The sequence below is a fragment of the Juglans microcarpa x Juglans regia genome, chromosome 7S (assembly GCF_004785595.1).
Source record: "Juglans microcarpa x Juglans regia isolate MS1-56 chromosome 7S, Jm3101_v1.0, whole genome shotgun sequence".
NCBI lineage: Eukaryota > Viridiplantae > Streptophyta > Magnoliopsida > Fagales > Juglandaceae > Juglans > Juglans microcarpa x Juglans regia.
Genome location: NC_054607.1, coordinates 8,085,414 through 8,100,254, shown reverse-complemented (window position 1 = coordinate 8,100,254; position 14,841 = coordinate 8,085,414). Strand labels below are relative to the sequence as shown.

General features: G+C 33.7%; 3 protein-coding genes and 1 long non-coding RNA gene across 4 annotated transcripts; 1 reads left to right on the top strand and 3 right to left on the bottom strand.

Annotated features, from left to right (window-relative positions):
- The first annotated feature begins 1,267 nt into the window (after positions 1–1,267).
- LOC121240668 (60S ribosomal protein L23a-like) lies at positions 1,268–3,979 on the top strand. The gene is made up of 4 exons (XM_041138162.1): positions 1,268–1,400; positions 1,545–1,607; positions 2,085–2,448; positions 3,644–3,979. The coding sequence occupies exons 2-4, from the start codon at positions 1,592–1,594 to the stop codon at positions 3,726–3,728; spliced, it is 465 nt and encodes a 154-aa protein (XP_040994096.1). The 5' UTR covers positions 1,268–1,400; positions 1,545–1,591; the 3' UTR covers positions 3,729–3,979.
- On the bottom strand, positions 2,341–2,713 carry LOC121240669. Its single transcript, XR_005935580.1, has 2 exons — positions 2,571–2,713; positions 2,341–2,539 (listed from the first exon to the last, which is right to left on the bottom strand). It is a non-coding gene; the product is annotated as an uncharacterized LOC121240669 (long non-coding RNA).
- A 909-nt stretch (positions 3,980–4,888) lies between the features above and the next one.
- Positions 4,889–5,997, bottom strand: LOC121240776 (RING-H2 finger protein ATL80-like). The gene has a single exon (XM_041138312.1). The coding sequence runs from the start codon at positions 5,660–5,662 to the stop codon at positions 4,889–4,891; it is 774 nt and encodes a 257-aa protein (XP_040994246.1). The 5' UTR covers positions 5,663–5,997.
- An 803-nt stretch (positions 5,998–6,800) lies between these two features.
- Positions 6,801–9,257, bottom strand: LOC121240667. Its single transcript, XM_041138161.1, has 2 exons — positions 8,892–9,257; positions 6,801–7,806 (listed from the first exon to the last, which is right to left on the bottom strand). The coding sequence occupies exons 1-2, from the start codon at positions 8,925–8,927 to the stop codon at positions 6,898–6,900; spliced, it is 945 nt and encodes a 314-aa protein (XP_040994095.1). The 5' UTR covers positions 8,928–9,257; the 3' UTR covers positions 6,801–6,897.
- Positions 9,258–14,841: the final 5,584 nt, after the last annotated feature.

Genomic DNA, 14,841 nt, shown 5'->3' with positions numbered 1-14,841 from the left:
GGCTTGAAGAGCGTGAAAAGTATCCAATAAGAAGAAATTGGTATGCTGCTCAATCAGAGGAGAAAAAGGAAGCGATCTGGCGGAAAAAAAGAGAGAGATATGCTGAGTTGAAAAAAATCCAAATAATAAAAATCAAATACAAATACAATCTCAGCATACTCTCTCTTCTCGTTCAAACGACAATAAAGTCATTTGGTATGAGAGATATTGGATCGTTTTCGAATGTTAATTCTTCTGAAACTTCAACGCTTCATCAAAGAGATTTATGTTTTGACAACATAATTTTATCTACTTCAATATTAAGCGATCAGGTTTATTCATAACTATCTCTTATTCAAAAAACATTTTCTTCATTTTTTCCCATTTATATTAATAAATACTAAAAAATTTCTTTCATAGGTTAATTATCTATACGAAGAGGAATTCAGTTCTGAAAAGACGTCAAAATTCCGTTCGGGTAAACTACAAATTACCAACTTCTTTCATTCATTCCTACATCTATTTAATACCTCATCCTCAATTATTTTATTATTATTATTATTATTTTATATATATAGGAAAACAACAAGACAAATCTACACCCTAATGTCATTTTTCCTTTTACTGTAAAGAAATACTACATTATCTACTTGCGCCTTGTCTCAAACAAGAGAAAGAAACAAACATAAAAATATTTATAGAGATTTATGATATGTTTCCTATGGTAACTGGGGTCATGAATTATGATAAACAAACAGTACGAGCTGCAAGGTACATTGGTCAAAATTTTATGATTACCTTATCTCACTATGTTATATGTTTTTGTTTAAATTTCTGAGGTAATTTTTGGCTTATTAAATTGTTAATTTGGTTTTCATGTTATCCTTTTTTACAGCTAGTGTCTATGTCAAGATGAACAAACCACATGCAGCTATCTATGATGCCAATGTTGCTTTGGAGGTTGGTTGGTATTGTTTATTTGTATGCCATGAACCAGGTTATTTTACATCTCTGTTCACACACAAGCATGAGCATGCTTGTGTATATGTATCAAATATACATTAAATTAATTTAAATTAAACCAAATTCAAAAATAGTATCAAATATAGGTTTGTATTTTTTTCCTGGGCACACGTGCAGTAAAAAAATATATACATAGGAATTGTTCAAGGCTCTCTTTAAGTTAGGTTTTGACCGAGCCTATATTGGACAGAGGCCCCATTTTGTGACTTGGGCCGGCCCATCTTAGAAATCCAGGCTAAATTCCCGGTTCTATTCATAATCGGGTCATTGCTGGTCAATATTGTAAAAGATATGTATATTTAGGTAATTTCGTAGTACCCCATCTATATATCCAAAGTCTGCTTATCCCCCTCTTCCCAAACCCTAGTGACGGCCCGTCTGCTGCTCCCCTCGAACAGGTCCCTCTCCCTCTCTCTCTCTAAAGCTATTTTACCATTTCTATGTTATGCTTGAAGAGAGGTTCAAGTTCGTGTCATTTTTGGGGTTCTTTGTTGGTTTAGAGGGTTAACCTTTGTATGCTATATTTATTTTGGGGCTTTCAGGTTATTGAAAGGGTGTACTATACATTTTTCTTCCGATTCGGCAGTCAATGGCTCCTGCTAAAGGTATGGTCTCGGTCACCGCATCCACTTTCGCTTCACTTTCTTTACGATTCTTACGTTTCTTGCTCTTTCATGGTCTACTTGTTTGGCTGCTGTGAAAGTTGAGTAGAACAGGAGTGAGATGTGTAAACCTTGTGTAATGGGCTGCACCGCGCCAATTAGCTTTATAGAGTGTTTTTGAAATATTATTTTTGCATTCTCTTTCGTTTGAAATAAAAGAAAGTTCGGTATATCACTATACCCCTTATTTTAGCTTTTTTCATGCTTTTTAATATGGGTAGAGTTCATGTAAGATATGGTTAAAACTGTACCAGTTTGACAAAACTGTGGTCGTAGTTTGGGACCTCCTTGGAGTGTGGATTCATCCTACTCTCTTTCAAAATGGATTTCGTTTCAGCATGAATTAGAACTTCCATATTTATGACTCCATATATTTTTCTCTTCTGCACCTTAACGGAGTGTGATTCATGATTTGTCCAGTTGACAGTTCCAAAAAGGGTGATCCAAAGGCGCAGGCCTTGAAGACTGCTAAAGCCGTGAAAACGGGCCCGACCTTCAAGAAGAAGGCTAAGAAGATTCGAACATCAGTTACCTTTCACCGACCGAAGACACTGAAGAAGGAGAGAAATCCCAAGTATCCTCGTATTAGTGCTCCGCCAAGGAACAAGCTTGATCATTATCAGATTCTCAAGTATCCTCTCACTACAGAGTCTGCGATGAAGAAGATTGAAGACAACAACACTTTGGTTTTCATTGTGGATCTCCGTGCTGACAAGAAGAAGATTAAGCATGCTGTCAAGAAGATGTATGATATTCAGGCTAAGAAAGTGAATACTTTGATCAGGTGAGCCTTCAATATTTCTGAGAATTGATAGTATTTCTCTTTTACATGTCACAATTTTTAGATGACAAGTGCAGGTTAGTGGGTAAAAATCCTTGTAGTATTTATATATAAAAAAAAAAAACCTTGTAGTATGTTTCCTCATTGTGATGTAACATGTAGTTCTTATTTCATATATTGTCTACAACTGAAAAATGCACACAGTTTTCAGTAACATCTGCCTTAGTAACATCTGGCATTTTATTTTTATTATTTGCCTTTCTAAAAAATAATATCTCTGATTCTTTAGAGACCCTTCCTTAGTAGGAGACATGCTAAATATGGCACTTCTGTCTGTGGTATGTTTCCATCCGTCTGAAGCAAAAAGTTTTTGGTTTGATAGTTGCCATCCTGTACCTATCAAGATTGTGGATTAGTCTTTTTATGCGATGTAAACATGGCTGCCTCGTGTCTTTTTCAAATGGATTCATTTTATAGAAGTAAATTTGAGCTCTAGAAAGTTAGATGTTAAAGCTTGTAATGGTACATCGCACATGCATAGAGAGTTAGACCCAAGGAAACCCAAGTCACATTAGGGCTTATACGCCAAAAGAACTAGTCAAGGTTATAATTGGAGCCCCTTGTAATCATTATAAAGTGCAAGAAATTCTCACACTCAATCAATGTGAGATCCCATTCACCACGCCCTCTATTCAATCTGGGATATTACACCCTATGTAAATACTTTTTTGGTGAACTATTTAGTATGCAATGATGCTTTGCTATTTTCACTGTTCTAATTTTTTATGGCTTTCAAGTTTTATTATTATTACAAGCTATCCAGTTGAACTGAATGGCTACTTCAGATTTTGGGGATGAATAGATTAAAATATATTGATTCATGGTGACTTATCAAAAAAATATATTGATGCACAGTGGTTCAATTTGATATGGCTGAATTTAATGGTTGGAAGTTAGTGTGGAGTAAAAAATAATTTTTTACTGTGAGTTGATTCTAAGTCGATTTTATTATGGATCATATAGTTTTACATAATGTAGAACACTTTTTCCCCCAAGGGTTCTTGTTTACAACTTTACAGTGCTTATTCTTCAACTGTTTGCTATACAAATTTAAATGTCTTGCACAAGTTGCCTTTTTTACTCTTTCTTCCCCTGATTTTCTGAAATATATTCAGATGCTCATCTTTATGTGATGCAGGCCTGATGGTACCAAGAAGGCATATGTTAGATTGACACCAGACTACGATGCCTTGGATGTGGCAAACAAAATTGGTATTATCTAAAGTTTGTGTCAGGCATATCCTCATTTGGGTTCTTTTCTTTTCATTTCAATTTAAAGAGAGTTTTGTCAGGACTGTGAGCAGCGTGGTATTGCAAACTAGTTTAAAAGTTGTAATCTTGTCTCAATTATGGTTCATGCTTCCTTTTTTTATTTGATTAGCTGACATTTGAATCAAGTAGGATTGAAGGTACCATCGTACTTGGTCGGTTATATGGTGAATCTTTTGCATTTATGCAAGCTTTTTTTATTAAATCATTGCTTTTCAAAAGACGTCGGGAGAAAAGTCAGTCATCAATAATTTCACTTGTTGCAGTAATTGTGCCTAATAGATCAATTTAATGGATATTTTGGCCTAAAAAAATTATACTCATCATCTTCACATCAAACACTATACATAATTTTTCTTTTTTTCTTTTACCAAATGTATCATGTGTGGTGTATAAATGATTAGTAGAAGAACTCTATTAGTTTAGGAGGAATAAAAAAAAAATTAAATTAAGTGTGGTGTTTGGTGTGGGGATGATGAATGACAAAGCTCCTAAAAGAAAGATTATGTTTATCATGATGGGCTAAGCAAAGCTCAAATTGTATTTAACGTTAGTCTCTATTTGAATACAGAAACACTCTCAATCCATCTTATCATTACAATTTTATCAAATTTTTATATAAAATATAATAAATAATTTAACTTTTTTAAATTTTAAAATAATAATAATTTTAAAAAATAATATTTATTTAACAAAAATCATCTCATCTCACTAGAGCCTTTAATTCTAATGTGCATGCTGCCAGCGATTCTGGATACAGTATAAAATGAGATTGTTTTTTTCATTTGTTTTATATTGAAATCTACATCTCAACCCATTTCTTCTTAAATCAGATCATGGGTTTTAGGCTCCCTGAATTTTAACCTAAAAAAATGTCGAGATCATTTTTCTTCAGTTGCATCACTTTGTTCAACCGCGGTCGACCTAGAAGTTCTCATTTCAGAATTAATGTCGTGAAAATATTGCATCTACTTATTAACTTAAATTTAAATTTTTGAGACATTCAATAACTCGAACTTAATGACATACATACAGCATCTGCTTGTTCATTTTGTTGAAAGGTCTGGTAATGTCGACCAAAACTTTACAAGAATTTCGTTTGCAACCACTGAAACTAAGAGGTTGCTAGGATCGTGGAATGTAGGATTTGGTAATGCGCAGCCCTTTCATGGAAAAAGTCTTCTCTCCTTAGAATTTGCGGCACCATGTGCTGAGAAACAGGAGATTCAAATTCATGGTGCAGAGCGGGATCATGAACATGTGATCTGCAGAGCGGACAATTTGAGTGAGTCTGAAACCAAGTGTCAATGCAAGAAACATGGAAGGCATGAGTACAGCTGGGAAGTCGTTTTAGCCACTGCCCTTCTTCGAACTCACCCAAGCAAACTGCACAATCTGTAGTTATCTGGGTTTCTTCTCCTTCCTTACTCTTCTCAAACTGAAATATGGGAAGAGAGTTGAGGATGGAAGATTCCAGCGCATGACTGTGAAACTGTAGGGAAGGATCATCAGGATTATCCTCGTTTAGAATCTGCCTTCCAACTCGGTTTCTAGAGATCACACCATAATTTGTGCAGTAGAGAGGTTTGAGTATTCTGTAGTAACTGAACAGGATAATGACGCTGCAAACAGTTGCAATTAATGGAATTTCCCATGCATTCGTAGTCAGAAATCCCAGTTCAGAAGCCGGAGCCGGAGCCTGACCGATGCTATGCAAAGCTCTGTACATAGAATCAGTTTTGAATTCATTCAGTTGCTGAATATGTCGGAGGGATGTGAAGTGTATGTAGAAGTTTTGGGAGGGAGGGGGTGGAGTTTGGTTACATCGAAGCAGCAATAGATATGGACATGCAAGGTTGGTGATAACATTGAGGATTCCCTTTTGCATGAAAGCCGTCAAAGGTGAATTGGGTAATCTATTTTAGGGATTCTCTTCTTGTTAACTCAGACCTCCGGCCACCATAGATTCTCAAAATGCATGCTTTGGCAATGATGACATTTTACTTGGTCTGCTACTGATCTATCAGAGCCAACTCAAATATTGTTTTCTACCTTAAGTCCGGCTCCTTGCACTGTTTTCTCTTGCTTTTTTTTTTCTTGTTTTTTAGAAAGATATACCTTATTTTTGGTGGGATTTTCAGTCTGCTTGATAATCATTTTTATAGCTCTAGTCCCCTGTAAGGGCTTACTGCAAGCTTGCAAAATGATCCATCGTTTAATATGACTGGTGATGATTCAGATTCCAAAGAGGCATTCATGTCTTCAACAAATTAAGGCGATCATCAAAGGACGAGAGGTTTATAATTTCTGGTTCGTTAGTTTTATTGGAAATGAGGGGTAGCATTTGCAGTTTAAACCCATGTATAATACCACCATGTTTATCTGTTATGTTAATTTTAGGTTCTGAAAGCACTTCAATTGAACATAGAGCTTTTATATTAAGCTCCTATAAATTATCTTTATCAACTCCAATGGGCAAAACAAATCAATCGGAATCAGTTGATCATGTCGAAGTGCTGAATTATAGAATTTCGAGTGTAAGAACTGGTAAGGTATATAGCCTTTCTCAGACTAAAATTCTACTCCGGTTGGCTAGCATCAGACTAAAATTCAATAGGGCCACACAAAGAACTCTAGGAAACTTTTATTGTGGATCCTGTGTTACTGGATGGATTTCCTCTTTTATGGAAGTGAAAAAAACTCCTGAAAAGAAAATGAGAACTACACATGGTAAACTCACAAATTGATGTGGTTTTATGGAATCCGTTAGATTTACTTTATAATAAAAGTAACTTTACAATTTGACGTACCACATCATGCCACATCAGTTTGTAGGTTTACTTTTGTATAATTCCTTTGTGACTAAAGTATTTTCCAAAGAATGCAGCAATGCTTTCATCATCTTTAGAAATATTAACTCCTAGTCCATTTCATTCTATACCAATATTTAAATCTGGTTTTTGCTTAACTTTCTTCATATCTTGTGCCATGATGAAAAAGGAAGTGATGTACAAGGATACAAATGATAAACCAAGTTGAAGGGCTATGTCATTCAAAGTTCAAAACCGAAAATAAAGTATATCCCATGTACACAATCAGCCACTGAAGCAAAGTTTAGTGATTTCATTGAAACCTTTGCCGCTTGGCTGCTGGGACATAATTGTTGAAACTAGCACAAGAAATCAATAGCCGAGGATTGTTCAAACATGAACTAGAAAGATCATCGGCAAAGTTTAACACAGATGCAGAACAAGTTTGAGAACTCCCACGAGACATTACAGGAGATGAGGATGAATTCAGTGGTTTATGAACCATGCTGCTCCCATTTGGAGCAGACTTAAAATTTATCATTGCCGTCTCATGACCCTCAATGGAGACAGGAGGAATCTTGAAAGGTTGCAAAGGAGGAGGATTTCGCCAACGAGGAAGTGGCCCTGCAACAAGAAGTGTCTGAAGTAAAGGACCAGCTTCCATAACAGCCTGTAGGAGTTTTCCTTTTGTAGGAAGAGCTTTTCCTTTAACAAGATTATCAATTACATCAGAAGCCGGGTTAATCTGTGAAGAGGCTATGCCTGTGGACATAGAGCCATTATACTTCTGAACAGAAGGCTGGTTCAAAAAACTGATGTTACTTGAATCAGCCACATTAATGTTTGAGAAATCTGGGGATGAAACAGCATCAAAGAAGGAATCGACTGGGGAAGATCCATGTGACTGGTGGTTGTATGTTTCAGACAGACTGTTTGATTCTGTTATGCTTGAGTTTGCTTTAGTAGGTATTACAAGGGGACTTTCAGTCTGGAAATGAGGGAATATGTTGGGTAATTCAGAAGGGCTAGAGGGCAAGAGCTTGCTTAGAAGCTTCTGCAATTGAGCTCTAGCTTCATCTCGTTCTTGGGTTGCAATCTTTAGAAGATTGAGTAAATTCTTCACATACTCCTTGTTCTTTCTGATTTCCTCATTTGCTTCCATTTTGAGTGATTCGAGTTCAACAGTAGTGTAGAAAAGCTTCTGCTTCAGCTCATCCATACTCTGACAATATTCAAAACAGGGCTGTGAGTTTTAGAGAGAGAGAGAGAGAGAGAGAGAGAGAGAGAGAGAGCTTCAAGGAACAATTGCTAATTTGGGCAGAAAAAAAAAAGCACAGAGAGAGACACATATAAACAATTCTGGGGTGCATACCAACATCTCCAATATTTTAAGCAAGGCACTGAAATCCTGACTCAGAGGTATAAAAACTGCAATATCTATGAAATTCTTGAGAAATTTGACGAATTAATGAATTCAGAGCACTACTAAAATCAACATCGACCAATCCCTTCGAAGTCGCATGGACACCACACCAACCTCCTTTTTTGGAAAATCAAAGCATCTTATTGGCAGAAATGGAGGCATCAAACTAATCCAACTAGTAAAAAATCCACATCAAAGTTGGGAGTAACAGTAAAATCATAAAAAGGGACCATCAAGATCCCTCACAAGTTCCTCTTTTTGAAATTTAAGTGAAGAAAATTGGAAAAAAAAAAATAAAAAATGAATGTCACCATTAACAGACCCGCGAACTGTGCATCGCACTATAAAACTTAGTGCAGAGAAATATCAAAATTTCCATCAATACTGAGACGCTCTAAATCGCTGGTGTTCCCTGAGCATAATGGACCAAAAACGTGCACTTTTACAGAAAAAGTTAGAGAAATTCACCAAAAGAAGGGAAATTTTGCAATTTCTTCAAAAAAGATTTGCATGTACAACACATAAATTTTAATGAAACTGAAAGAGGGATACGCTTATATTCCGGAGAATTAAGACCAAAAGGCAACCCATTGAGATCAAAAGTCTTTTCCGGAGAAGAATGCTGACAATATCCATGCACGGTGGTGTTCAAAACGAAAGAAAAGAATACTATGCATGGCGGAAAATCTTTCCTTTGCAAAAACATGAATTAGTAGACGAATGAGAACATACCCAGAAAGAAACTTAAATAGAATATAATTAAACAGAAAATAAAAACTTTTTGAGTTTAAAAACAGGGAGTGGGGATGCTTTAAATGTCAAAAAGAGAGAGAGACCCAGAATAGAAATTCTAAGGGAAGGAACATGAAGACGAGGAGTACTACCTCTTGATAACTCCACAGAGAACCCAAGTCCTCCATACCACCTCAGGGCGTTCTTATTTTCAAGACGAAAAGGGGAAAAGTACTAAAAATTTAGGTATTAGGGGAGTTCAATACACGTTAATGTAGACTTATTTATAGAAGACCAACGAGGCATGTAAGACGAGAGAGACAGAGAGAGAGAAGAGCGCAAGTGTCGGCGTCAAAGACAATGAAGGAAAGCCAAAACCTTCCTTACAGAAAAACTCGGAGATTCCATTTTCTACTCTCTGTAATATTGTAGCCTCTCCCACTCTTTTCAGAACCTGTGTCTTTTTACTTGCTGCAAGATTTACTCTCTCTCTCTCTCTCCCTAATGGCCAATTACTGAATCAGCTTTAGATTTTCCATATATATAGAGATTCTTCCCGCTGGCAAATCTTAATGCCCAAATATACGCTTTCCAAAGAAAAAAGACAAAAAAAAAAAAAAAAAAAAAAATTGGCAGAGAGGAAGAGTTCCTGCGTTTTATTTTAGCTACTCTCACCGGCTGCAGAGGGTGAACGAGCTATATTATTCATCGTCCTACACACTATATATTATATTTATATTTATTTTTTAAAATTTATTTTTAATTTTATTTTTTCTCGACTAAATTCTTATACTTATTATCTATATATCACATATTTAATAAGAAAAAAAATTAAAAATTAAAAAATTATATGTGATATGTAATTTATGGTGTAAAGATAATGAGTAAAATTTTTCATTTTATAATTGCAAATAACAGGTGATAGAGTTTTGTAAATTAAAATTTATTTTTAATGAAGTGTCGTGAATATATTATTTGATTGTAAAATGACTTGTAACTTAGAGAAGACTCTTAAATTCTTGGCCTCGGTGGCATTTTATAGCTTTTTTTTAATGCTATATGAATTTTCTTGTTAAGATAATGCGACATTTTCTATAATATTTATTTGGATTCTAAGGGAATGCTTAGAGACTGAGTTGAGATAAAAAAATAAAATAAAAATAAAATCTGTGAATAGTATTGAAAGGGTTTGCAAATAGTAGTAAATAGTTTGAGTTAAGATTTTTTTATTAGGTTTTGAAAAATGAAAAAAATAAAAATATTATAAAGTTAAAATATTATTGTAATATAATTTTTCGACATTATTTTTGTTTGAAATTTGAAAAAGTTGAATAGTTTTTTTATTATGTTTGGACGTTTAGAAAAGTTGTAATAATTAAGTAATGATTATATAAAAAAGTTGAAAATTTAAAATTAAAAAGTGTTTATGTTTGAATGATATTTGGGAAAGAAGTGAGATGATAAGATGAAACCATTTCTATTTCCAAACAACCCATAAATACAAATTGGAAGAGATTTGTTTTATGAAGTCAACTAATAATTTTATTAAAAAAAAAAATCTCTACAATAGAGACGCAATTTAGTGACGAATTTCTTCCAAATCAATAATCACATCAGAAATGCCCAAGACATTTTTTCCCAGAGCATGAGCCACTTCATTAGCATCCCTCTCGACATGTTTTACAGACCATTCATCAAACTTTTTGAGTGTATGATAAGTCTATGATTAACATCCCTTTGTTGTTCCAGTATTCTTCTGTGCCTTTGGTAGCATGCATTGACAACTTGTAAGGCATCTCCTTCTAGTATGATCCTCCTAAGGCCCAGCTCAGTGCCAAAGATAGAGGCTTGAAGTGCAGCATATGTCTCTACTAAATCTGGATCTGGAAACAAATCTCTCTTCATTCTCGTAGTTGCAATAACATTGCCCTCCCTATCACAAACTATAGCTCAAACTCCTACTTTGCACAAAGTAGTGTCAATAGCAGTATCCCAGTTGATCTTAAGAACATCTTTTGGAGGTGCTGTCCAGCTGCCAGTAGTATCTGTTGATTGTGCAACCTATTCGATGAAAATCTGATTCACCAACCTAAGATCATGTAATTTGTGTTGTTTGCTTGAATAGAATGTTAGGACGTGTGAAGTCCACTCTAAACACAAAATATTCCTCCTCTTCCACAATCTACTTGTAACCACTCCCAACTCTTTGAATTCCTCATTGCCAAGAGAGCCAAACATTGGGTTCAACGTTTCCTTAAAACGCTGGTTTATTATTTTGCACTTCATCTTTATTGAACATTGACCCCAAATATCTCTTACCGATTCACATTCCCATACTGCATGTTCTATAGTTTCTGGTTATTGTAAACAGATTGAACAATTTGGATTCTCAACTACCTTATTCTTAAAAAGATTTGATTTTGTAGGCAGTGCATCATGACATGCTTTCCACAATAAAATCTTCTCTACAGGAGTTGCCGATTTCTAGATCTTGTCCCGACCTTCCTTCTTCTTGTGATTGCTTTATGGTTGGTCCTTAAGTCTCTCTTGCATTTTTCTTTATAAGTGGTATGCACTTCTAACTGAGAAGAAACCATTACCCGTGCATCTAAATTGAAGAGAATTTCTTTTTAAGGTAGAACAAATTTTATTTATTCATAACGAAACATTACAACTTTGACCTGAGATATACAGAATACAAGCCAACTACTACTTTTAAGGCTCCCCAATACACAAATTTCTTTGTGACTGAAATGGTATAGTCCATTGCTATAACTTTCTACAAACAAACCCCCACATTCTATCCTAAAACATAATTAAACAACCTCATACTCTGTCTAAAACAAAGTAAAGAACACATTCTATGGACAAAAATCGAAAAGACTGTGTTTTTTTTTTTTTTTAACTTAAAACAAAGGAAATAACAGAAAACATAAAAAATACATGGAAAAATAGCGAATTAAAGCTTGGAAAGCTGTAGATCTGCATTTTCAACCTTAGAGGAAATAAAAGATGCAAACACCAAGACTGTGGTAGCGCGTGAAAGACATGCGCCACCCTGGAAGTAGGACAGAACATTAGCTTTGAAGAAATTGATAGCCTTGGTCCCAGAAAAGTCATGCGTGGCGGCAAAATAGCTCCCATTGTGGTGGCGTGTAGATGTCACGCATGCACTTTGGGCAGCGCGTGTGGCTCATGTGTTGTTCTGTTAGATGAGATTCTTCGTCTGTCTGAAGTATTGGCACCTTGGGAATCTTGCGATGGGGTGCATGGTAATCGCTTGGCTCTAAAAAACAATGGATCTGCATTTTGCCCTACTGTGAATGAAAAAACAAACAAAACTAGTAAAAAGAAAAGAAAAACTAGAGAGAAGGAGGAGGAGGAGGGATGAGGGATGAAGGAGCCAAAGCTCCAACCCCCCTCTTCTAGTCTGAGTTTTTTGAGGAGGGGCTGTGTAGAGAGGGAAAGTGAAACCAAATTAGAAGAGAATTAAACAAATTGAACAAATCCCATAATATTTATATTTATACATATAGGTTTATATTAAATGTTTAATAAATATTGCGAAAGGAATTTAATATGTGTATGTGTCCTACTTTTGATGTTCAAGTTCCAAATAAAATTTGGAGAGACCCAGAACTTTTTTTATTTATCATGATCAAAGGAATCTTTGTAATAACTCTAGACACACTACCTTGTATAAGTATCATTGCCCTCTTACCCATAATTAGGATATGATCTCAAATTAGGATATGATCTGCACCAATGTAGCCCCCCTTAATTAGGATATGATCTCAAATTATATTTTTATACAAATAAATGGAAACAAGAAGGTTGCAATATGGGGTTAGTCTTCTTCACAATATGCCTACTTTAATTAGGGCTATAATTAATTATCCAACTATAACCATGAAGAAAACAAATATTAAGATGAAATTCATTTTTTTATGTATAGGTTTAACTAAGATTTAGCCGTTAAGATAAACGAAAAATAAGTCGCGAGACACAATTTTAACGCGATTTATACATTAAATTATTTTTTTTCTACATTATAATTTATAGTGCATAGTATTAATTTTTATAATTTGGTATTGCAAAAGAAACCACAGTTGAAAAAAGTAACATAATTTCTTCAAGATAATAGACATTTTGCCCAAAGGTAAAAAAGAATTGATGCACAACATATCTTCATAATTAAATTCGTTTTTCAAATACTAAATTATTTTACATTTTTTTCACCCTACACAGCACCAAACTCACATGCTATAAAATATAGTAGTGAAAAAAAGAAGAATCTTTTTTTTTTTTTTTGGATTTTTCACTTTTTATAACGAAGGATGGGCCCAATTTTTATATTATCTTCCTAGGGTTGTACTAGGTTGCGTCGTGAACTGCCCAAGAAAACCCAAACCAACAGGCAATCTGCATCTATTAGGTGACTTGTTATGTATTATGATAGAATAATTTATCTCATCAGTTTCTATTTATTACTATATATTTTATGAAAAAAAGATTTGTCAGATATGGAATATAAAGGTAAATAGTGATTGATGTATAACAAAACTCATTATGATATCATTACTATTTATTGCTATATGAGTTTTGATATTCATCGTCTATACACATCATACTTATTTTAATTTTTTTATTATTTTATTTTTCTTAAATTAATTGATTTCTTATACTCATTATCAATACGCTACATATTTGATAAGAGAAATAAATAAATAGATTATATGTGGTATATAATATGAAGATGATGAATAAAATTTTTCTTTGCTGCTATTTTCCCTCGACGCTTTCTAGCTTCCAGGATTAGTACAATTTCAGGACAAAATGAAGGGGTAAAAAATAATTAATTCACATTAAAAAATGCACTTTCTAACGGTGAAGAATTAATTTTGCTACATATAAATGGGTGTGTTAACGCATTACTTACAGTAAAATTTATTATAATTTTTAAAAAATAAAAATATTAATTATTTTTTAGATATAAAAACTTTCATATCAATGATATGTTACGCGTAAAAATATAAGACTTATAATTAAATTTTCTCAACTGCAAAATAAATGGCTTAAAAGCCTTGCCAAAAAAAAAAAAAAAAGGCCTAAAAGGCGTTCTCGCCTACATGATGGTAAAGCGAGATAAGACATGTTGCGCCAAGAGTAATGATGTCGAGAGGCGAGGCGGTGGTGTCACTCAACAAAACATTAATGACTATGAGAGGCATGACTCATGAGGTGAGAATCTAACGCAACCTCCGACATATAAGATGCATCAAAACCGAATGGTGTGAAAGAAAAACACTTTAATTATAAAAAAATTATAAAAATAAATTTATAAATTTATGTAATTTAATGTGATATATTAAATTATAAAATTATTTTAATTATAAAATAAATTTATTATGAATCTATATCTATTTATGAATTTATTTTTATAAAAATTTTTTATAGCTAATACTTCTCATAATAAAATAGGATGTGAAGCACACTCATTCAAAGCGATACATTTGAGACAATACCATCGGAAACACTTGACAAACGTTTTATATTTTCATCTTATCTCATCTTATCGTTATAATTTTTTTAAATTTTTATATAAAATATAATAAACAATTCAACTTTTTTAAATTTTAAAATAATAATAATATTAAAAAATAATATTCTAATAATATTTTATTTAACTCATCTAAAATCATTTCATCTCACTATTCAAACCAGTCTTAATACTAATTTAAGCATCAAAGCTACAAACATTTGCGCTAAAATATCATTTAGTTTTTTTATATAATTATCATCTTGTCCTAAAATAAATAAATAAATAAAAACAAAACAAAACAAAAGTTCACGCCTCACGGGTTTTATAAATATTCTGCATCATCCAATAAGGGCACTTGTCACATTACCATCCCCAAAGCATAAGTACAAGACGCAAATCCAGATGTCACAACAGAAATTTATGGCCGTCAGGTGGAAACGGAGCCTATTTTTTTCTTTTTATATTAAGTTTTAAAAGTACAGAACAAAAACGAACCAAATTATAAAGAAACTTATTCTGACAGAACCAATAAACACGGACGAGGAATCCCATTTGGACAT

What these genes read in the sequence shown, in the direction of transcription:
- LOC121240668 (XM_041138162.1), top strand. An exon ending in AAAGTGAATACTTTGATCAG is followed by an intron (nt 2,449 to 3,643) that starts GTGAGCCTTCAA and finishes TATGTGATGCAG; the next exon opens with GCCTGATGGTACCAAGAAGG.
- LOC121240776 (XM_041138312.1), bottom strand. Translation starts at nt 5,662, where the DNA reads ATGCAAAAGGGAATCCTCAATGTTATCACCAACCTTGCATGTCCATAT.
- LOC121240667 (XM_041138161.1), bottom strand. Translation starts at nt 8,927, where the DNA reads ATGGAGGACTTGGGTTCTCTGTGGAGTTATCAAGAG. An exon ending in CTCTGTGGAGTTATCAAGAG is followed by an intron (nt 7,807 to 8,891) that starts GTAGTACTCCTC and finishes GAATATTGTCAG; the next exon opens with AGTATGGATGAGCTGAAGCA.